Consider the following 19,586-nt stretch of genomic DNA (forward strand, 5'->3'; position numbering starts at 1 on the left):
CACCGGGGAGATCCCAATTTCTTATTGTTAAAGTTCCAACCTACTGAGAAATGAACACCTTGTCAATCTAGAACACCACTGGCAGTCACTCCTCACCCCGGGCTGGTAGGATAAGGTTTATGTTATAACACCTCCTCTCCCACGGCTGCAAACCAGCTTCCATGACGGGCCCCTGCTGCCCTTGTTCCTCGCCCCACCCCCACCAACATTCACCTTTCCTGCTCCCAAAAGTACAGCTCATGGCAACCTTTTAAAGAAAATTATTTTAATGGGTGTCCCAGCAAATGCACTTTTTAAAAAGCCCCCTCTGACAACCAGAGCTAAGGAAAATGAATTGTGTTCAAGGATTTCTTTTTTTGTAAGCCTTCCCTGGGTCAAAAAGGTGTCGTTCTGAATACTTGAGTTTTGTCTCGTGTACTTATTTTCCTTTAGATCCCCTGAGATCGCAAGCCCATTTTCCTCAATGAGCGAGCCTCTGAGCCCAGTAGGGCTCAGCTTCCCGGCCCCTTCCTGCCTTGGAGTCTTTCCCGGGAACCAGTCATTGCTTCCATGACACTGACAGGGAACGTTCCACAAAGGCCATGAGCTGGATCCCAGCCCACCTGCTATGACAACTCTGTGCTGGAAAACACATGAGCCAGAGAGCTCTCACCCAGAAGAAACATCTCCAGCTCTCAAGATCACAAGACAGAAGACAACAAAATTCTGTCAAGCAATTATCCTTCAATTAAAAAATAAATTAATTAAAAAACAATCTCTCACACATTGTTAGTGCAGTTTAGAGGAAATGTTTTTTTTACCCCCACTTTGAATTCAGCCAGCATTTCGATGGCTCTGGATCTTATAAGCACAACCATAGCACATGCATTTGGAAAATAGATGTCTGTGTGTTCCTCTCTTCCAAAGAGACTATGGAATAAGGGTTCTCATTCTTCAGGATCTGAGGTGCCCGGAGATCTGGGGCCCAGGAGGGCTGCCAGCCCCTGCCTTCTTGTGCCTGCCAGGCCTTCTTTCTCACCACACTGTTGGCCATACCTTAGTCTGCAGCCACCGTCAGTCCTTGCCCCTGTAGCAGCAAGAACCTTCTAGCTACAGTCAGGCTGCTACTCACATCCTGTTCCCAGAAGTATCATTTCCTCAGCCATCTTTTGAACCTTTAGTCAGATACATTATGTTCTTTCTTTGTTTTTAACTTTTTATGTTGGAGTACAGTTGACTAACAATATTGTGTTAATTTCAGGTGGACAGCAAAATGACTCAGCTACACAAATACATGCATCTCCTCTTTTTCAAATTCTTTCCCCATTTGGGTTATTACATAACATTGAGCAGAGTTCCCTGTGCTATACAATGGGTCCTTGTTGGTTATCCATTTCACATACATGTGTATGTATCACTCCTAAACTCCCTAACTAGCCTTTCTCCCGACTCTTCCCCCATGGTAACCATTGGTTCATTCTCCAAGTCTGTGAGTCTGTTTCTGTTTGATAAATAAGCTCATCTGTATAATTTCTTTTTAGATTCTGCACACAAGTGTGTGTGCTGCATATGAAGTTGCTTCAGTTGTGTCTGACTCTTTGCGACCCTATGAACTGTAGCCCACCAGGCTCCTCTGTCCATGAGATTTTTCAGGCAAGCATATTGGAGTGGGTTGCCATGCCCTCTTCCAGGCGATCCTCCCCACCTACAGATCGAACCCACGTCTATCTCCTGCATTATTTGGCAGGTGGGTTCTTTACCACTAGCACCACCTGGAAAGCCCTGCATACAAGTGATATCATACCATAATTCTCTTTCTCTGACTTCATCAGTATGATAATCTCTAGGCCCATCCATGTTGCTGCAAATGGCATTATTTCATTCTTTTTAATGGATGAGTAATATTCCATTGTCCTAACCTCTAGAGTACTGTGGCTCAGATGATAAAGAGTCTGCCTGCAATGCAGAAGACCTGGGTTCAATCCCTGGGTCAGGAGGATTCCCTGGAAAAGAAAATGGCAACCCATTCCAGTACTCTTGCCTGGAAAATCCCATGGACAGAGGAGCCTAATAGGCTACAGTCCATGGGGTTGCAAAGAGTTTTACACGACTTAAGCTACTTCACTAAAAAAACCTAAATATTCCATTGTACATATGTACCACATCTTCTTTATCTATCCCACACTTAATCTTCTTGCTCTAAATTCTCCATTGATTCCCACTGCACTTAAAGCAAAACCTGACTTCCTTACAAAAGTTCCATAAAAGGCCAGGACTGGCCAGCTTTCTGATTCCTGGATCATCACTCTCCCCCAGCCCCAACCCCACCCAGGTTCTCTCTCCTGGGATACACTGAACTGCACCCCACCCCACCCCTGCAGGCGGGCCCTGGTTTGTGTACACCAGTAGAGTTCTCCTGGTCACAGAGATTGGCTGCGGCAGAGGCACATGTCCCCAAATGGTTCAATCCTAGGTTTCCTTCCACAGCTTTTCTCCATAGATGAGGCCCTGGACACATGCAGGCTCCAGAGCAGTGGTCCTCACCCTTCGTGGCACCAGGGACGAGTATCATGGAAGGTAATTCATCCATGGACCGGGAGTGGGGTGGGTGGGGTGGGGCAGTTCAGGCAGAAATGAGAGTAATGGGAAGCTGCAGAGGAAGCTTCGCTGGCTTGCCTGCCGCTCATCTCCTGAGCGGCCCGGTTCCTAACTGGCCATGAACCGGTACCAGTTCTTGGCTCAGAGATTAGGGACCCCTGCTCTAGAACTGTGGGCAGCTGTGCTGCGACCTTAAGAAGGGGCAACCTTGAATGTAGGAGGAGACTAACCCTGCGGAGGCCAGACCGGGAACACAGAACCCACATTGCTGGTGACTTCATCGAGTCTCCAGATGAGACCATCCTGAAGCCCACGCATGTTTGATCCACACGGATGGAGACATTCCCTCTGGAAGCGGCTGGCAAGGGACACTGTGTGACTCTCTGTGGTAGGAATTCTGCATGACAGCTTCTAGAGAGGCCCCAGCTGACCAGCTCCTCACACTGTTCCCACGTCGTCACAGTACTTACCGCTGTCCGAAGGGGCTCTTTATGCTTTGGGTTGTCAGCTGCTCATGTCTGACCCACTAGAGCAGGGGACTCATCTGTACTTCAAGTTGCTCCTGCAGGGATGGCACACAGTGGGTGCTCAGTGAATACTGGTGAATGGCCGATGACCTGTTCACCAACTCTTTTATTCTGACCAGGCCGCATGGCTCGTGGGATCTTAGTTCCCGACCAGTGGCCCCTGCAGTGGAAGTGCAGAGTCTTAACCACTGCCACCAGGGAAGTCCCATCACCAAGTGTTTCTTTTCTCTTTGCTGTTGCTGTCCTCACTGCCTGAAACAGTCCCAACCCCTTTCTCCAGCCAACGCTATCCCCGTCTCAACTGCGGGTCACTTATCAGATGCTCTGAGACCCCTGCCTGGGCCCCCACCTCAAATGGTCTTCCCTGAGTCCCAGGTTTCTCTCCCATCTTACAAGACTGATCACTCTTGGCAGCAAATGTCAGTTCACATCTCTGGCTCCCCATTCTTCATCCATTCGACAGTTTAGCTGAATACCTACTATGAGACAGGCGCTATGGAGGCTGGGAAATAGCACTGGGAAAACTACATAAATACTGCATTCATGGATCTTACATTTTAGTGAGGGAAAGACAGTAACAAGTGGATAAGGAAAAGACATGATTTGACAGCTGAATACTATGAAGGACAATGAAGCAGAGGAGGGAGATGAGGTGGTGGGGGATGAGCAGACTTAACTGGGGAAGTCAGAGGTGACTTAAAGGGGAAGGTGACATTTCAGCAAAGACTTGAATGAGGTAAGGGAGTAAGCCAAGTGGCTAAATACGGAGGTATAAACTTGAGAAACCTCAGCATGTGAATGGTATTTAAAGCCATGAGCTTCTAGGGCATCATGAAGGGACTGATTGTGGATATACAGGTGGAGTCCAGGACCGAACTTGGGGCCTGGGAAGGTTTAGAGGTCACGAACAAGAGGAGCAACCCATAAAGGAGATAAGAAGCAATAGGAAAGCTGGAAAGAAATCAGGAAAGCCTGGAATCCTAGAAACCAGGACAGGAGAGTTTCAAGGTAGGAAGTAACCAACCATGCCAAATGCCATGGATAAAAGGTCTGAGAATTGGCCATTGGATGAAGAATATGGGGGTCACTGGTGACTTTGATAAGGGGGCAGAGACTGAAATTGCTAACATGTTGGGATGAATATGTGGAAAGCTGTATGTATCAAGATGCTCTTTGTGGCACTGTTTGTAAGATGGGAAATCTGGAACTTGAATATTCAACAAGATGAAATTGGTTGTGGCAGATAAGGTGCATATAAGCAACAAAACACTATGTAGCCATTAAAATAGTGCTCTAGAATGTGAGAAGTGTTCGATTTACGTTACTAAGTGAACAAGCTGGTCACAGAACAACATACACATTAAGAACCTATTTTTGTATTTGATATGTGTTAGTTGGTCAGTCCTGCCTGAACTCTTTCAGGTCCCATGGGGAACTCTTTGTGATCCCACCAGGCTCCTCTGTCCATGGATTTCTCCAGGCAAGAATGCTGGAATGGGTTGCCATTTCCTCCTGCAAGGGATCTTCCCCACCCAGGGATTGAGCCCGTGTCTTCTGCATTGCAGCCAGATTCTTTACCACTGAGCCACCAGGGACGCCCCATTTGATAGCACAATAGAAGATAATGCATGGGTTGGCAAACATTTTTTGTAAATGGCCAGACAGTAAATGTTTTAGGCTTTGTGGGCATTCAGCTTTAAGGTGGGTGTCATAGACAAAATGTCAATGAATGAGATGGTGGCTATGTTTCAATAAAACATTATTTATGGACCCTGAAATTTGAATTTCATGATTTCCATGTATCATGAAATATTCTATTTATGACTCCCCAAGCTTTAAAAAGAGTATAAAGACCATTCTTTGCCCACTGAGTGCAGAAAAACTAGAATAGGGTTGGATCTGACCTGCAGGCCAGTTTGCTTACCTATTCATTCCCTGCACCTTGTGTTTCGTTGTTGTTGCTTGTTTCCCAAAACACTTCTCGTTAATAGACTAGATAATTTATTTTAAAAATATATTTACTGTTTGTGATCCACACCCCTCTTTTCCCTCCCAGCCTCCAAGAATTCAAGTTCCAGGAGCCGCAAGTTATTTTATTCATTGATGTATCCCAGGCTCCCAGATAAATGCCTGGGGCACGGTAGCAGATTATTAAACAGTTGTTGAATGTATGAATGAATAATACATTAATCAATCCTAAAAGAAATCAACTCTGATCATTCATGGGAAGGACTTCCGCTGAAGATGAAAACTCCAATACTTTGGCCACCTGATGCGAAGAAAAGACACTGACGCTGGGAGTCTGAGGGCAAGAAAAGGGGAGGGCAGGGGATGAAACGGTTGGATAGCTGACTCAATGGACATGAACTTACGCAAACTCCGGGAGATATGGAAAGACAGAGGGGCCTGGCAGTTCACGGGGGTCACAAAGAGTTGACACGACTTAGACGTCGGAACAATAACAACTCGTATAATTAGCAACCTAATATAAAAAACAACAAACCAAAAACCTTCTTCCGTGAGCCCCCAACCCTAAGAAAGCCCACAACTTGCGGGGGTCCTGGCGCCCACTTCTCGAGATCCGCCCCTCAACCCCCCAGCCGAGCACGCACGTCCACTCCCCGCGACGCAGCCTTGACGCCACTAGGAGACGCCCAAGAGGCCGCCCGCTAGGTAAAAACACCAGTCCCACGTGACCGGCGTCGCACCCGGTGAGCGTCACGTGACGGACTCAGTTTTCCTCCAATCGTTGCACATGTTGTGGGGATTCCACCCAGGACCTGACCTGAGCTTTGAAACACCCTATGCCCCCGCCAACCAAACCGGCCGGCTCCGTCAGCAAGCTGGGCGGCGGTGTCTCTTAAGAACCTACTCGTAAAGCCGCTTCGGAGAAGACCGGGCCTACAACGTGCTCAGTCCCGGAAGTGACGGCTCCCAGAGGGGCCGGAAGTGGCAGTGGAGGGAGGGAAGATGGCGGAGGTGGTGAGTCCGGTGCCCGGGGCGGGGCGGAGGGAGCCAGGGGAGGTGGGTAGAGCCCGAGGCCCCCCAGTAGCCGACCCTGGCGCCGCGCTGTCTCCCCAGGGGGAGATAATCGAGGGCTGCCGCCTGCCCGTGCTGCGGCGGAACCAGGACAACGAAGATGAGTGGCGTGAGTGACGTCGGGGGGCGGGGCTAAGGAACCTGAGGGCGAGGGGCGGGGGGAGAGTCAACAGAACCCCGGGGAGGGGGTGGGGCCTCTAGAATCCTGGAGCGGGCGGGGCGCAGATACTCAGGAGGGGCGTGGCTTTTAGCCTTTAGAGCTGGACAGGGCAGGGCTTGAAGAGTGGATGGCACTTGGTGACTAACCGGGGCTTGAGAGAGCATTTCCAAGTGCTGGCGCTTTAGGGTTCGGGCCTGGTGATGGAGTTCAGGTGGTAGGAGGGTGGAGGTTCATGGCCTGGCCCGTCTAAGGCCCTTGCCTTTGCTGTTCCCACAGCACTCGCTGAGATTCTGAGCGTGAAGGACATCAGTGGCCGGAAGCTTTTCTACGTCCATTACATTGATTGTGAGTTCTGGGCCGGGATGAGGTGGGGCTGGAGGGTTGGGGGGCAGCCTCTGGCACTCCTTCCTGAGCCATCCCCACTGCTGCAGTCAATAAACGCCTGGATGAATGGGTGACCCACGAGCGGCTGGACCTGAAGAAGATCCAGTTCCCCAAGAAAGAGGCCAAGACCCCCACCAAGAACGGACTTCCTGGGTCCCGACCCGGCTCACCAGAGAGAGAGGTGGTGAGTAGGTCCCCTGCTTCACCTCTTCTCTCCTGCCTACTTTTCAAATCTCTTGGCCTCAGTGGCTCCCAGATAGGCAAGAGACTGTGCCCTCCCACCCTGGCTTCAGCTTGTAAAGGATGGGGGCCAAACTGCAGATGTAGCTTCCAGAGTCCAGTGACTGTATCTGTGTCCTTGAGAGGGCAGAGGGTGGGGTTTGATCACTCTGTGCTGAGGGGGCCCTACTCCCCTTCCCCATCCCACCACCATCCCAGCCCCAGAGGAAGACCCTGGACTATCTCTACAGCCGGCCTCCGCCCAGGCCAGCGGGAAGACCTTGCCAATCCCGGTTCAGATCACACTCCGCTTCAACCTGCCCAAGGAGCGGGAGGCCATTCCCGGTGGCGAGCCCGACCAGCCGCTCTCCTCCAGCTCCTGCCTGCAGCCCAACCACCGCTCAACGGTACCCTCAGCAATTCCAGGGACCTTGCTTTTCTCTCAGGTCCCACCTTCTCTACCTTCTGACCCACCTGTCCTGGTTTCTCTCTGCAGAAACGGAAGGTGGAGGTGGTTTCACCAGCAACTCCAGTGCCCAGCGAGACAGCCCCGGCCTCAGTTTTCCCCCAGGTGAGTCCCCCAAGCCATCTCTTCTGCCCTCCTACCCTCTGGTAGCCCCTTTTGGGCTCACCTCACAGCCACCCCTTCTGTCCTTCCCTTATCATTTGCAGAATGGATCAGCCCGGAGGGCAGTGGCAGCTCAGCCCGGGCGGAAGCGGAAATCAAATTGCTTGGGCACTGATGAGGTAGGTCTGGGGAGGAGGGAAGCTGGGTGAAACGAAGGGGACATAAGGAGGACACGGGGTTTAGTGACTACTTTAAAAATGAACAAGGGGTACTGGGCAGAAATGGTGTTGGAATTAGGAGTGAGGCAGAACTGATTCAGATCTGGCACTAGGTGATCTTTTTCACCTTCCAGGTGAAAATCATCCAAGTTTGGGTTTCTTCAGTTGGCAAGTGGGGATTACACTACCTCCCCTAGGAGGGTTGCTGTTAGGTTTGGACAAGGAAACCTGTGGAAGGGCTGTGAGCTGTAGAGTGTGCTGCTTGAGTTGTCTTCTGTAACCTGGTATCTTTCATGGGCCCTGGGCAGGACTCCCAGGACAGCTCAGATGGAATCCCGTCCGCTCCTCGCATGACTGGGAGCCTGGTATCTGACCGGAGCCACGACGACATCGTCACCCGGATGAAGAACATCGAGTGCATCGAGCTGGGCCGGCACCGCCTCAAGCCGTGGTACTTCTCCCCGTACCCTCAGGAGCTCACCGCGCTGCCCGTCCTCTACCTCTGCGAGTTCTGCCTCAAGTACGGCCGAAGCCTCAAGTGTCTGCAGCGTCACTTGGTATGAGGAGTCCCAGGGGTCACCCTCCTAGCAGCCCACCCCTCACCTCAGCCCCTGTGCCTGATTCTCCTCTCTTCCTCAGACCAAGTGTGACCTGCGACATCCTCCAGGCAACGAGATATACCGCAAGGGTACCATCTCCTTCTTTGAGATCGATGGACGTAAAAACAAGGTCAGTGGCTGAGGGGCAGCAGGAAGTCTTTGGTGCCGGGAGTCAGGGGAAGTCGAGTGAGCAGCTTCTTCAGCTCAGGAAGACATTGACTGTTACAGCTAATAGATCTTGGGTGCTGGTAGATACAGAGTGACCAGGAGTTCGACAAAATCTCTGCTCTCTGAGAGCTCACAGGGGAAAACAAACAGGCCAGTAGCAGTTTGGATCCCAGTGTGACATGTTTCATGAGAAAAGTGGGCTGTCAAGATCTTGGGGTGATCAGCTAGGCTTCACAGAGGAGGTAACCTCTGAACCTTGCCACAAGGGTAGGGTGGGTACAGGAACCCCCAGCAGTGGGTTCTTAGGAGTGGATGTACTGGCAGAGCCCAGAGACCCTGCAGGTTCAGTTCCAGACCACCGTGATAAGGTGAACATCAAAATAAAGCAGTCACACAAGATTTACTGGTTGCCCAGACTATATAAAAGTTATATTTATGCTGTGCCACAGTCTATTAAGTGTGTAATAACAGTATCTAAAAAAAATTACAGTGGTAACATCCAGAATCACTGATTATTGTAACAAATACAGTAATGAAAAGGTTTGGAATATTATTGCAAGAATTATGAAAAGGGGACAGAGATGTGATGTGAGCAAATGCTGTTGGAAAAATGGCACTGATAAACTCAGGGCAGGGGTGCCACAAACCTTTGTTAAGAAAAAAAATGCAATGTCTGTGAAAGTCAATAAAAAGAGGTGTGCCTGTGTAGATAGCCTCGAAGCGCTGTCCTTCCGGCTGGAGCACAGACAGGATGAGGGAAGGCTGTTACAAGGACAGAGTTCAGGTGGTGGGATTGAGGTCAGCTGAGAAAGGGGGGCACTACAGGTCTGGGGCCTCACCCCTGCCTTAGTCTGGCTGTGGGGAGGGAGAAGGGAATAGCCTGCAAGGACCTTTAAGAGTGAAAGGCCTCCATCCCTGGGGCCTGGAGGGCGGGGAGAGAGGGCCAATCACTGACTGGCAGGAGAGAGCTCTGGCTTGGGTGCTGGGGGAGCTTAAGAGAAAGATGCTGCTTTAGTCACTGTTTACTGTGTTAGGTGTGGGCTTGGGTATCCAAGTGGCCATGCCTAGCAGGTGCTTAAAAAGCCTCTGGTGAAATGCAGGAGAGTTGTGAGCATGGAGTACAGTACCAAGATGAATTTTACTGGAGCAGTCCTTGAGAGACCCCAGACTTCTTCACCTGTGTTGTAGACGAGCAGATGTGTTTTCAGGAGGTGTGACTGGGCAAGAGAGTACTGTGGCTTTTTGACAGCAGAACTTCTGAGACTGTCACACAGGCAGAGTTTTTCTCATAAGCCTTGGTCAGTCTTCCTGTGGGGGCACACATCAGTTTGTTGACTGGTAACTGTGCAGAGGGCAGTGGAGGCCTTCCAGGCCAGTTAGGTGGAGGTGCGGGGAGTAGGGGCAAACCTGCCCAGCTCACCAGGAGGTGGGTGCTTGAATACCATCACAGCTGCAACAGGGACTCCTAGACACTAAGAAGGGCCCGTGCCTAGGGACAGCCTGGCCCAGGGATGGGTTCAGGCACCAGGGAAGAAGGCTTATCCCCTTTCAGCCTGGGGGACAAAGAAGCTCCAGGCTGACCCCAGCCTGATGGCCACGCTCCAGGAGAGCCACCCGGGGTGGTGACAGACCTTGTCTTTCGCAGAGCTACTCCCAAAACCTGTGTCTTCTGGCTAAGTGTTTCCTCGACCACAAGACGTTGTACTATGACACAGACCCTTTCCTCTTCTACGTCATGACAGAGTACGACTGCAAGGGCTTCCATATAGTGGGCTACTTCTCCAAGGTGAGCGCTCCTGCGGGCGGCGCCTCAGTCCTGCCCTGGGCTGGGTTCCTCCCCTCACGCTCACTCCGGCCGTCTTTTCCAGGAAAAGGAGTCCACGGAAGACTACAATGTGGCCTGCATCCTGACCCTGCCCCCCTACCAGCGCCGGGGCTACGGCAAGCTGCTGATCGAGTTCAGTGAGTACTCAGGCTGCTGGCCGGGGGCCGGGGTGGTAGCAGGCTGGCCCAGGCCCCAGGGGGCTGCACGCACAGACGGACGGGGCTGCTGTGTTCCCAGCCGTGTCCTTGCAGCCCAGTCACCAGGGGAACTGGCCAGAAATAAAGGTGGGACCCTCCCAGGGTTCTCTCAGTTCTGGGGTGACTGCCCTGCTTGTCTGCACTAGGCTGTCAGTCCCTCGTAGTTCCTTGGCCACGGTGCTGAGCACCACTCAGCTGTTCCCAAATCTGACTCATCAGCCCCTGCCCAGAGCCATGGGCAGAAGCCGAGTGAGCCATTCCTGCTCAGCTGTCTGGTCCTGTGCAGTTGTACACGTTCCTGGGCAAGGACCTGTGGCTCATTTCCCCACTTGTTGCCTGAGCCGTGTGGACAGTGGATGTCACATCAACATGACTCACAGGGGATCTGGCCTCTGCCCCTTGTCAAATGTGAACTCCGCACTGGCCTCCAAGGGCCCCTCCACTGCCCAGCCTCCTCCCCTCATTCTGTTCACCTCACCATTCACTGCACCCTTGGAATAACCACGCTCTGACCTGGGAGATTAGGAGGGAGCCTTGGCTCCCTGACGAAGACATGGAGGCCTAATTTGATCACGGGTTACCTTGAGTTTTATTGGTAGAAAGATGCCAAGATGGGGTCACATCTTCAGGAAGCCCTCTGCCTGGCAGAGCAGGAGGATGCTTAGGAAACTCAGCTTAAGCCTTGGAGCTCAGACCCAGTGGAGACGAGATGTGTGTGGGGCCACCAAGGAGATGTGCTCATTGTGCCTGGCGGGAGCAGACAGGATACCAGAAGCACCAGTCCAGGCAGCTCCTGAGGGCAGAGGGTGTTCACTGGGAGGGGCCAGGAGTCCCTGCCACTGAGGCGGCAAGTGTGGCCTCCAGTTGATTGGTCAGGACTCTGCGTGCCCGCCCAGCAAAGCTGAGTGAGAGTGCCAGTGTGCCCCTTCTCTCTTCCCGGCTTCCTGCCTCCGAAGCAGAGGCCTCTGTCTTCCACACCAGGCTGTTTGGTGGAAATCACAGGAGGCTGGGCAAGAGGGTCAGACCGGCTAATAAAGATGTATCAAGGGGAAAGCAGAAAGGCTACACTCCAACACAAGGCTTGTGATGACTGAGGGTGAAGAAGGGCTTCTAGAAATAGTGGAGACATCTCAGGGCCCTGATGGGAAAAATGAAGACTCTGTCCAACAGACGTGAAACCATTCAGGGTTTTGCAGGGCCTGAGGGGCTCACCAGGAACTGCCTGCCAGTACCTAGTGATCCCCAGGGTAGAGGAGGGCAGAGCAGTCGAATTGGGAGGGAAAGAGCCCCGGCAAAGGCAGTTACTGCTGAGGAACAGCCTCTCTGACTGGGAAGTGCTTTGGCATTACTTGCCTTACTTCCTCCCAGACACCCAGCCTGGTCTTAGAGCCACTGATGCTTCTCTGCTCACAGCTGGGAGACTGTTGTGACTGAGAATCTGAGCATCCCCTGGCCTGGAGCAGAGGGGGGCCTGGCCCACTTCTCTCCTCACATACCCAGACAGAGTCTGGTAGGACCGAGGAAAACTGGAGGCACTTTCTTTCCACAAGCCATCCTCTGCACTTCCCCATCCCTCCTGTAAGCCCTTGCTGGCTCCTGGTTGATTGTAGCTTCAGCACACAGCTGAAGAGTAGGCATGCTAGTCCTTTATGAGGAAACTAAGGCACCGAACAGACAAGCCACATACCCAGACCACAGAACCACCACGTGGCAGGCCCAAGGCGGGACCATGCAGTCTACCCGGTCGCCTGCGTTAAGACACTAGTGGCACAATACTGTGATTGTTTATCCACCTCCTCCTGCTCCACTGCTTTAGGCTACGAACTCTCCAAGGTGGAAGGGAAAACGGGGACCCCAGAGAAGCCCCTCTCGGACCTTGGCCTCCTGTCCTACCGAAGCTACTGGTCCCAGACCATCCTGGAGATCTTGATGGGGTTGAAGTCAGAGAGCGGGGAGAGGCCACAGATCACCATCAAGTGAGCCTGGCCCTGCCTACCCGGGGGTGCATGACATGACCTGTTCCCTGGCTTTTTCACTCCTCGGGCTACTGGGGCCTGGGGCAGAGATGGAGGCCCCCAGGGGATCTGATCTTTGCCCTCCCACAGTGAGATCAGTGAAATTACCAGCATCAAGAAGGAGGATGTCATATCCACTCTACAGTACCTCAACCTCATCAACTACTACAAGGTAGGGAGGCAGGCAGGGGGATCCAGGTGTGTGCAGGGATGCTGAGTGCAGGCCCCATGTGGGCTGACCTGCCTGGCCCCATCTCCTGTCCAGGGCCAGTATATCCTCACCCTGTCGGAGGACATCGTGGATGGGCACGAACGGGCTATGCTCAAACGACTTCTTCGGATCGACTCCAAGTGTCTGCACTTCACTCCCAAGGACTGGAGCAAGAGGGGAAAGTGGTGACCGGACACTGCCCTGGGAATGCTGGCAAAGGCAGCAGAACTGAAGCTGGCAGCCATCCCGCCCCCACTGGGGTCTCCAAGAGGCACCCCAAGGGAGACAGGGCTGAGGACCACTCCAAAAGGAGAGGACGGGCCTGGTTAAGGCCGGCTGGTGCCCAGCACCAAGGCGAGCTCAGGGCTCACGTCAACTCCACGGTCAGCTGGCAGCAGGCCCAGGCCTGCTGTGAACCAGGGACCAGAGGGAGCCAGGCAGCTGTGTATAGTAAGATGGGGGTGGGGGTGCCTTGTACAGGGGACTGGCAACTGTACAAACTTCTTTTGTAAAGTAGGAGCTGGGTTGTGGTGGGTACTGGCTGCAAAATTCTGGCCTCTTCTGCCCCATTGCCCCCTGGCAATAAATTGTTTCTAGAGGTCAGAGCTATGGAAGGTTCTTGTGGGAGAAGGGGCAGTGCTGGCAGACTCACAGATTCTGTGAAAAGCTCCTTTATTGGGTGAAGGGCTCTGGCTTCACACTGAAGAAGAGGTTTACTGGGGTTCAGGGTTCGGTGGCTTTCAATGTCAAGCTCTGGTTCTCAGTCTTCGGGTACCTGTGCGTGAATCTGCAACAGGAATCACCTCTACTGTTGGATTTCTGCAGTGTAGTGACTGGGTGGCCCAGATATTCAGAATCATAGCCCTTCTAGAAGGCCAGAGAAGAGTGCTGGGGAAGCCATGCTGCCCCTACCCAGTCTAATCCTCCAGTCAGACCAGGTCTCCATCTGCCCCGTTATTCGCCCCAGCCCCAAAGCCCCCAGATTCACTCCAGCGAGGGTGGGGCGGGGCGCGGTGTTAGATAAAGCCTTGGAGGGAGAGGGCCCATCCATCTACTCACCGCTGCAGCGAGGCTGGGCCAGCTTAGGGCCCCACGCAGTTTGGCATCCGGACCCGGGATAGATTCCAGGCCCCACACGGTGAAGCTGCTGAAACTGGCTGTGGCTCCCATAAAGCGGCCCTGGGGACGGGAAGGGGTCCCGGCTCAGCGTCGAGGTTGCGGTTCCCACCCGCGCTCCCTCCCGACCCTATCCCCCAGTGCTCACGAAGTCCCGCTCCAGCGCCTCTGGGGGTTCCACCAGTTCCTGCTCTTCTCGCTCGTGGTCATTCTGCTTCCCCACCAACACCTCTGCCTTCTCTTCTGTCATCACATATCCCACGAAGCCGGGGGGCACCACCACCTCCTCGCCACGTAGACTACGCCCCCGAAACGATGCTTCCAGTCCTGGAGGAGGCAGGCATAGGGAGAGCCTCCGTGAGGGTCTGATCCAGGCCTAAGGAAGCAAGCCTGGTGGCCGTCCTCCCGCCGCCTCCGGTGGACCACGATCCCCAGGAGGCCTTGCGCCGCTCCTCGCGGAGGAGAGCGCAATGCCGGCGCGGGGGCTGCCGGGAGCCGTAGTCCGGTCGCGAGCGCTCACCGTCCGGACCCAAGCGGATGGCTGGGGTGAAGAAGCGCCCCACCGGGGTGGGCCGGTTAACCGGGACCTCGCAGGGCAGAAGGTGCAGCGAGACGGGGGCGGGGTCGCGCAGTGTATCAGGGCGCAGGTGAACGCGGCGTTTGTCGATGCTTTCCTCGTAGCTGTTCTCCATAGTCCGTCGCGACTCCGCAGCTCGCAGGCTAAGGCCAAAGCTGGCGCGTAAAGCGCGCGGAGCCTGTCGGGGGCGGTCAGCGCAGAGCCTCGTGGGAAGCGTAGTTCTCTTAGGCGCCTCTGCAATCCTGTCTCCCGGCGTTCCAGTCCCAGGGTTTTTTTCTTGAAATTCCCCCCCCCCCCCGAAATACATTCTTTTTATTTATTTATTTATTTTTTATTATTTTTTTTTCAGAAATACATTCTTATTGTAAAAAATTAAAACGATCTCTAAGAGTACACTTTTTACATTGATTAGTACAATGTGTTGTGTTTTGCTTGTGGTGTATGTTTAACTACACACACCACAAAGAAGGGACTCCTTCACATGTGAGGGTATTTTATCCGAGTTTGTCTTCCAAACCTGTATATTGGTCATTTTTATTACAGAGAAGACTTTTATTTATTTATAAGTCAAATATTCAATGTATCTGCCTTTTCTTTTCAAGCCTAGTTTTCACAGTACTCTTTCTTTGTTAATTTCTTAAAGTTAGCCGCACAGTCGTGTCCGCCTCTTTGCGATCCCAAGGACTGTGGCCCGCCAGGCTCCTCTCTCCATGGAATGCTCCAGGCAAAAGTACTGGAGTGGGTTGCCATTTCCTTCTCCAGGGGATCTTCCCGACCCAGGGATCGAACCCGGGTCTGCCTGCAATGCAGTTTACCAACTGAGCTACTAACTCTTCTCTAATGTTAATGTGTCCAGATACCCAACTTACATAGATTTTGACAAGTACTCTTATAAAACGAACTCATACAAAATTGATAATTAAGATTGAAATTGCATTTAATTTATAGATTTGAGAAAGAGAAAAACATCCTTAGACTTCCAGGATCTGGCTTTGGTGTTCTGTTGAACAGGAACAATTTCATAGAATATTTGATGAAGTCACTCTGTGATGTGAGTAATGAAAACAAAAGCAGGATCATTCTGTACTCACCTGAACACTGACAAAAACACAAATATTGTCCAAAACACAAATAATGAACATTCTTCTATCTTGGATAATATAGTGACTGTTGCTACTTTACCAATTTTAGTGTTAGCTTCCATATAGTTAATGTTTGTTAACATATCCCATCGTAGAAATACTCCCACTCTCTGAAGGCATCCAATCCAGAGAAGAGTCCCACTTCTTTAAACACTCTCTCAAATTCCCTGAAACACAAGTCCAAATCCTATAAATCCTTCCTGTTGTTTTTCAGTTGCTAAGTCGTGTCCTGCTCTTTGCAACTGCATGGACTGCAACACACCAGGCTTCCCTGTCCTTCAGTATCTCCTGGAGTTTGCTCAAACTCATGTCCATTGAGTCGGTGATGCCATTCAACCATCTCATCCTTTGTCGCCCCCTTCTGCTCCTGCCCTCAGTCTTTCCCAGCATAAGGGTCTTTTTCACTGAGTCAGCTCTTTGCATCAGGTGGCCAAAGTATTGGAGCTTCAGTTTCAGCAGTATGAAAAGGCAGAAGGCCTTCCTAACACCCTCTTACCGAGATACCCCACAGTGCAAAAGTAATAAGTACAGATGTGTTCCTGGTGATCTTTGGCTGAAGGGTACGGACAGTTTTTTTTCTTTTAATATTTATTTATTTGGCTGTGCTGTGTCTTTGTTGTGGCATGCATGATACTTTTTTTTTTTTTTTTTTTTAGTTGCAGCATGTGAATTCTCAGCATGAGAACCCTCAACTGAGGCATGTGGGATTCAGTTCTCTGACCAGGGGCCTGAACCCAGGCCCCTTGCACCGGGAGTGCAGAATCTTAGCCACTGGACCCGCCAGGGTGGTTCCTTGACAGATACGAGTTTTGCTTTAGTTTTCTACTAAGGTGGTTGTTGTTGCTCAGTAGCTAAGTCATGTCTGACCTTTTGCGACCCCAGGGACCGCAGCACGCCAGTTTCCTCTGTCCTCCACCATCTCCTGGAGTTTGCTCAAATTCATGTTCATTGTGTCGGTGATGCCATCCAACCATCTCATCCTCTGCCAACCCCTTTTCCTTTTGCCTTCAATCTTTCCCAGCATCAGGGCCTTTTCCAATGAGTTGACTCTCTGCATTAGGCGGATAAGATACATAATACCATTTATTTATGTCTCCTTTTGTGTCTTATCTGTACAGTTGTGGGGTTTTCTTCTTTTATACATATTTTAAAGCTTATTCCTAGATATAGTGTTTGTATTGCAAACAAGATTCTTTTTTTCCACTTCATTACTCTTAATTATTATTTATCTATAGCGGAAGTTGGCAAACCTCGCATTTGGACTCTGACACAATTACTCAACTTTGTCATTGTAGCATAAAAATAGCCACAGACAGTATGTGAACGAATAAGCCCGGCTGTGTTCCAGTTAAACTTTATTTGCAAAAACAGACAGTGGGCTGGGTGGGGCCCGTCAGTGGCAGTTTCCAGGAAAACTGTTGATTCTTACATATTAATTTTTAAAATTAATTAATTTATTTTAATTGGAAGGTAATTACAATATTGTAGTGGGTTTTGCCATACATTGACATGAATCAGCCATGGGTGTACATGTGTCCCCCTTTCTGAACCCCCCTCCCACTTCCCTCCCCATCCCATTGCTCAGGGTCATCCCAGTGCACCAGCCCTGAGCGCCCTACCCTGTCTCATGCATGGAACCCGAACTGGCAATCTGTTTCACATGTGGTAATATACATGTTTCAATGCTTTTCTCTCAAATCATTCCATACTTGCCTTCTCTCACAGAGTTTAAAAGTCTGTTCTTTACATCTGTGTCTCTTTTGCTGTCTCTCATATAGGGTCATAGTTACCATCTTTCTAAATTTCATATATATGCATTAATATACTGTATTGGTGTTTTTCTTTCTGACTTACTTCACTCTGTATAATAGGCTCCAGTTTCATCCACCTCATTAGAACTAATTCAAATGTGTTCTTTTTAATAGCTGAGTAATATTCCATTGTGTATATGTACCACAGCTTTCTTGTCCATTCATCTGCCGATGGACATTTAGGTTGCTTCCATGTCCTAGCTATTGTAAACAGTGCTGCAATGAACATTGGGGTACACGTGTCTCTTTCAGTTCTGGTTTCCTCGGTGTGTATGCCCAGCAGTGGGATTGCTGGGTCGTATGGGAGTTCTATTTCCAGTTTTTTAATGAATCTCCACACTGTTCTCTATAGTGGCTGTACTAGTTTGCATTCCCACCAATAGTGTAAGAGGGTTCCCTTTTCTCCACACCCTCTCCAGCATTTATTGTTTCTAGATTTTTTGATAGCAGCCATTCTGACCGGCGTGAGATGGTACCTCATTGTGGTTTTAATTTGCATTTCTTGATTCTTACATATTAATTTTTTAAACATATATCTATTGAATTATTTGTTTTTCCTAATAGTTTTGTTTTCTTTCCTGGGTCTCCCAGAATTAGTTATCTCACTTTCAAATAATGATTATGATCATTTTACACCCTCATTACATCACATGTCTTCTTGTCTAGCACATCAACAGACATCTTTTCCTTTTCCCCAACACTTTCTTGGGAATTTCACCAATACTCATGAAGTTGCTTTTCAACTTGTTTATATATATCTTGTTAAAGCTGTACTACTAAGGGTTTTTTTTTTAACCAATTACTGTTTTTATTGCAGTAGACTGGCTTTACAATGTTGTGTTAGCTTTTGTTGTTGTTTCCATCACTAAGTCGTGTGTGACTCTTTTGAGACCCCATGGACTGTAGCCCACCAGGCTCCGCTGTCCATGGAATTTCCCAGGCAAGACTACTAGGTTGCCATTTCCTTCTCCATAAGGGTTTTTTAATTTGGAAGTAGATGTTTGATTTATTTTTTACATTTTTGGTTTTGTTCAGTTTCCCATAGTCTGGATTTTAGTGATTGCATTCTCATAGTGTTAGGTTTATCTGCCCTTATTTCCTGTAAATTAGTAATTAGATCTAGAAGCTTCATCAGATTCTTTTGGGGAGGGGGTGAGAAAGACTGCTTCAAGGGAGGCAGTGTGCTTTTCCATCAGGAGGGACCTAATACCTCATGTTTCCCTTTTTCTGTGAAGTTAGCAGCCCTGGATGATCATTGACCAGCTGTTTCAATTCACTATGGGTTGCAAAACTGGTATTGTAAGTTCACATTTCTTCTTCATTTACTTTATTCTCGTTGTTCAGTGGCTAAGCTGTGTCTGACTCTTTGAGTCTGCATGGACTGCAGCCCACCAGGTTTCCCTCTCCTTAACAATCTCCCGGAGCTTGCTCAGACTCATCATGTCCATTGAGTCGGTGATGCTGCCCGACCATCTCATCCTCTGTTGCCCCCTTCTCCTTCTGCCCTCAATCTTTCTCAGCATCAGGGTCTTTTCCAGTGAGTCACCTCTTCACATCAGGTGGCCAAAGAATTGGAGCTTCAGCATCAGTCCTTCCAATGAATATTCAGGGTTAATTTCCTTTAGGATTGACTGGTTTGATCTCCTTGCTGTCCAAGGGACTCTCAAGAGTCTTCTCCAGCACCACAGTTTGAAAGCATCAATTCTTCAGCACTCAGCCTTCATTATGGTCCAACTATCACATCCATACATGACTACTGGAAAAACTATAGCTTTGACTATACAGACTTTTGTCAGCAAAGTGATGTCTCTGCTTTTTAATATGCTGTCTGGATTTGTCATAGCTTTTCTTCCAAGGAGCAAGTGTCATGGCTGCAGTCACTGTCTGCAGTGTTTTTGGAGCCCAAGAAAATAAAATCTGTCACTGTTTTCACTTTTTCCCCATCTATTTGCCATAAAGTGATGGGACCAGATGCCATTTACTAGAATAGTTCTAAAAGGAAAACTTCCCCTCATCAACTATTTGGTTCCCCCTTGGTACAGTGAGTATAAGAAGGGCACAATTACTGCTCGATACTTTCCTTGTATTTCTCAGTTTTTGAAATGACTTGTTCCCCTGTCATGCTTCCATGGTGACTTTTTTTTTAAAAAAAAAGTATTATTATTAAATAATGTATTTTTAAATTTTGAATGCTTCAGTTACTTCTGTTTGTTATTCTCATTGATCCTGCTAT

The 19,586-nt window shown here is 50.0% G+C and overlaps 2 protein-coding genes across 8 annotated transcripts; one reads left to right on the forward strand and one right to left on the reverse strand.

Annotated features, from left to right (window-relative positions):
- Positions 1-5,837: 5,837 nt before the first annotated feature.
- KAT5 (lysine acetyltransferase 5) lies at positions 5,838-13,310 on the forward strand. 4 transcript variants are annotated; one of them, XM_043452137.1, is made up of 14 exons: positions 5,838-6,086; positions 6,186-6,252; positions 6,580-6,648; positions 6,735-6,871; positions 7,158-7,313; positions 7,403-7,477; positions 7,579-7,653; positions 8,001-8,249; positions 8,332-8,421; positions 10,105-10,245; positions 10,328-10,421; positions 12,298-12,457; positions 12,587-12,668; positions 12,762-13,310. In XM_043452137.1, exons 1-14 carry the CDS (start codon positions 6,075-6,077, stop codon positions 12,894-12,896), a joined length of 1,542 nt encoding a protein of 513 aa, XP_043308072.1. In that variant the 5' UTR covers positions 5,838-6,074; the 3' UTR covers positions 12,897-13,310. The 4 variants fall into 4 exon arrangements, with proteins under 4 accessions (XP_043308072.1, XP_043308071.1, XP_043308073.1 ...); XM_043452136.1 differs by having other exon boundaries at positions 5,858-6,252; XM_043452139.1 differs by lacking the exon at positions 7,158-7,313 and having other exon boundaries at positions 5,861-6,086.
- Positions 8,864-14,581, reverse strand: RNASEH2C (ribonuclease H2 subunit C). 4 transcript variants are annotated; one of them, XM_043452144.1, is made up of 4 exons: positions 14,344-14,579; positions 13,972-14,150; positions 13,767-13,886; positions 8,864-9,767 (listed from the first exon to the last, which is right to left on the reverse strand). In XM_043452144.1, exons 1-4 carry the CDS (start codon positions 14,513-14,515, stop codon positions 9,759-9,761), a joined length of 480 nt encoding a protein of 159 aa, XP_043308079.1. In that variant the 5' UTR covers positions 14,516-14,579; the 3' UTR covers positions 8,864-9,758. The 4 variants fall into 4 exon arrangements, with proteins under 4 accessions (XP_043308079.1, XP_043308077.1, XP_043308075.1 ...); XM_043452142.1 differs by lacking the exon at positions 8,864-9,767 and adding an exon at positions 11,047-11,274 and having other exon boundaries at positions 14,344-14,581; XM_043452140.1 differs by lacking the exon at positions 8,864-9,767 and adding an exon at positions 13,363-13,574 and having other exon boundaries at positions 14,344-14,581.
- Positions 14,582-19,586: the final 5,005 nt, after the last annotated feature.

This window comes from Cervus canadensis, chromosome 29, assembly GCF_019320065.1.
Source record: "Cervus canadensis isolate Bull #8, Minnesota chromosome 29, ASM1932006v1, whole genome shotgun sequence".
Lineage (NCBI taxonomy): Eukaryota > Metazoa > Chordata > Mammalia > Artiodactyla > Cervidae > Cervus > Cervus canadensis.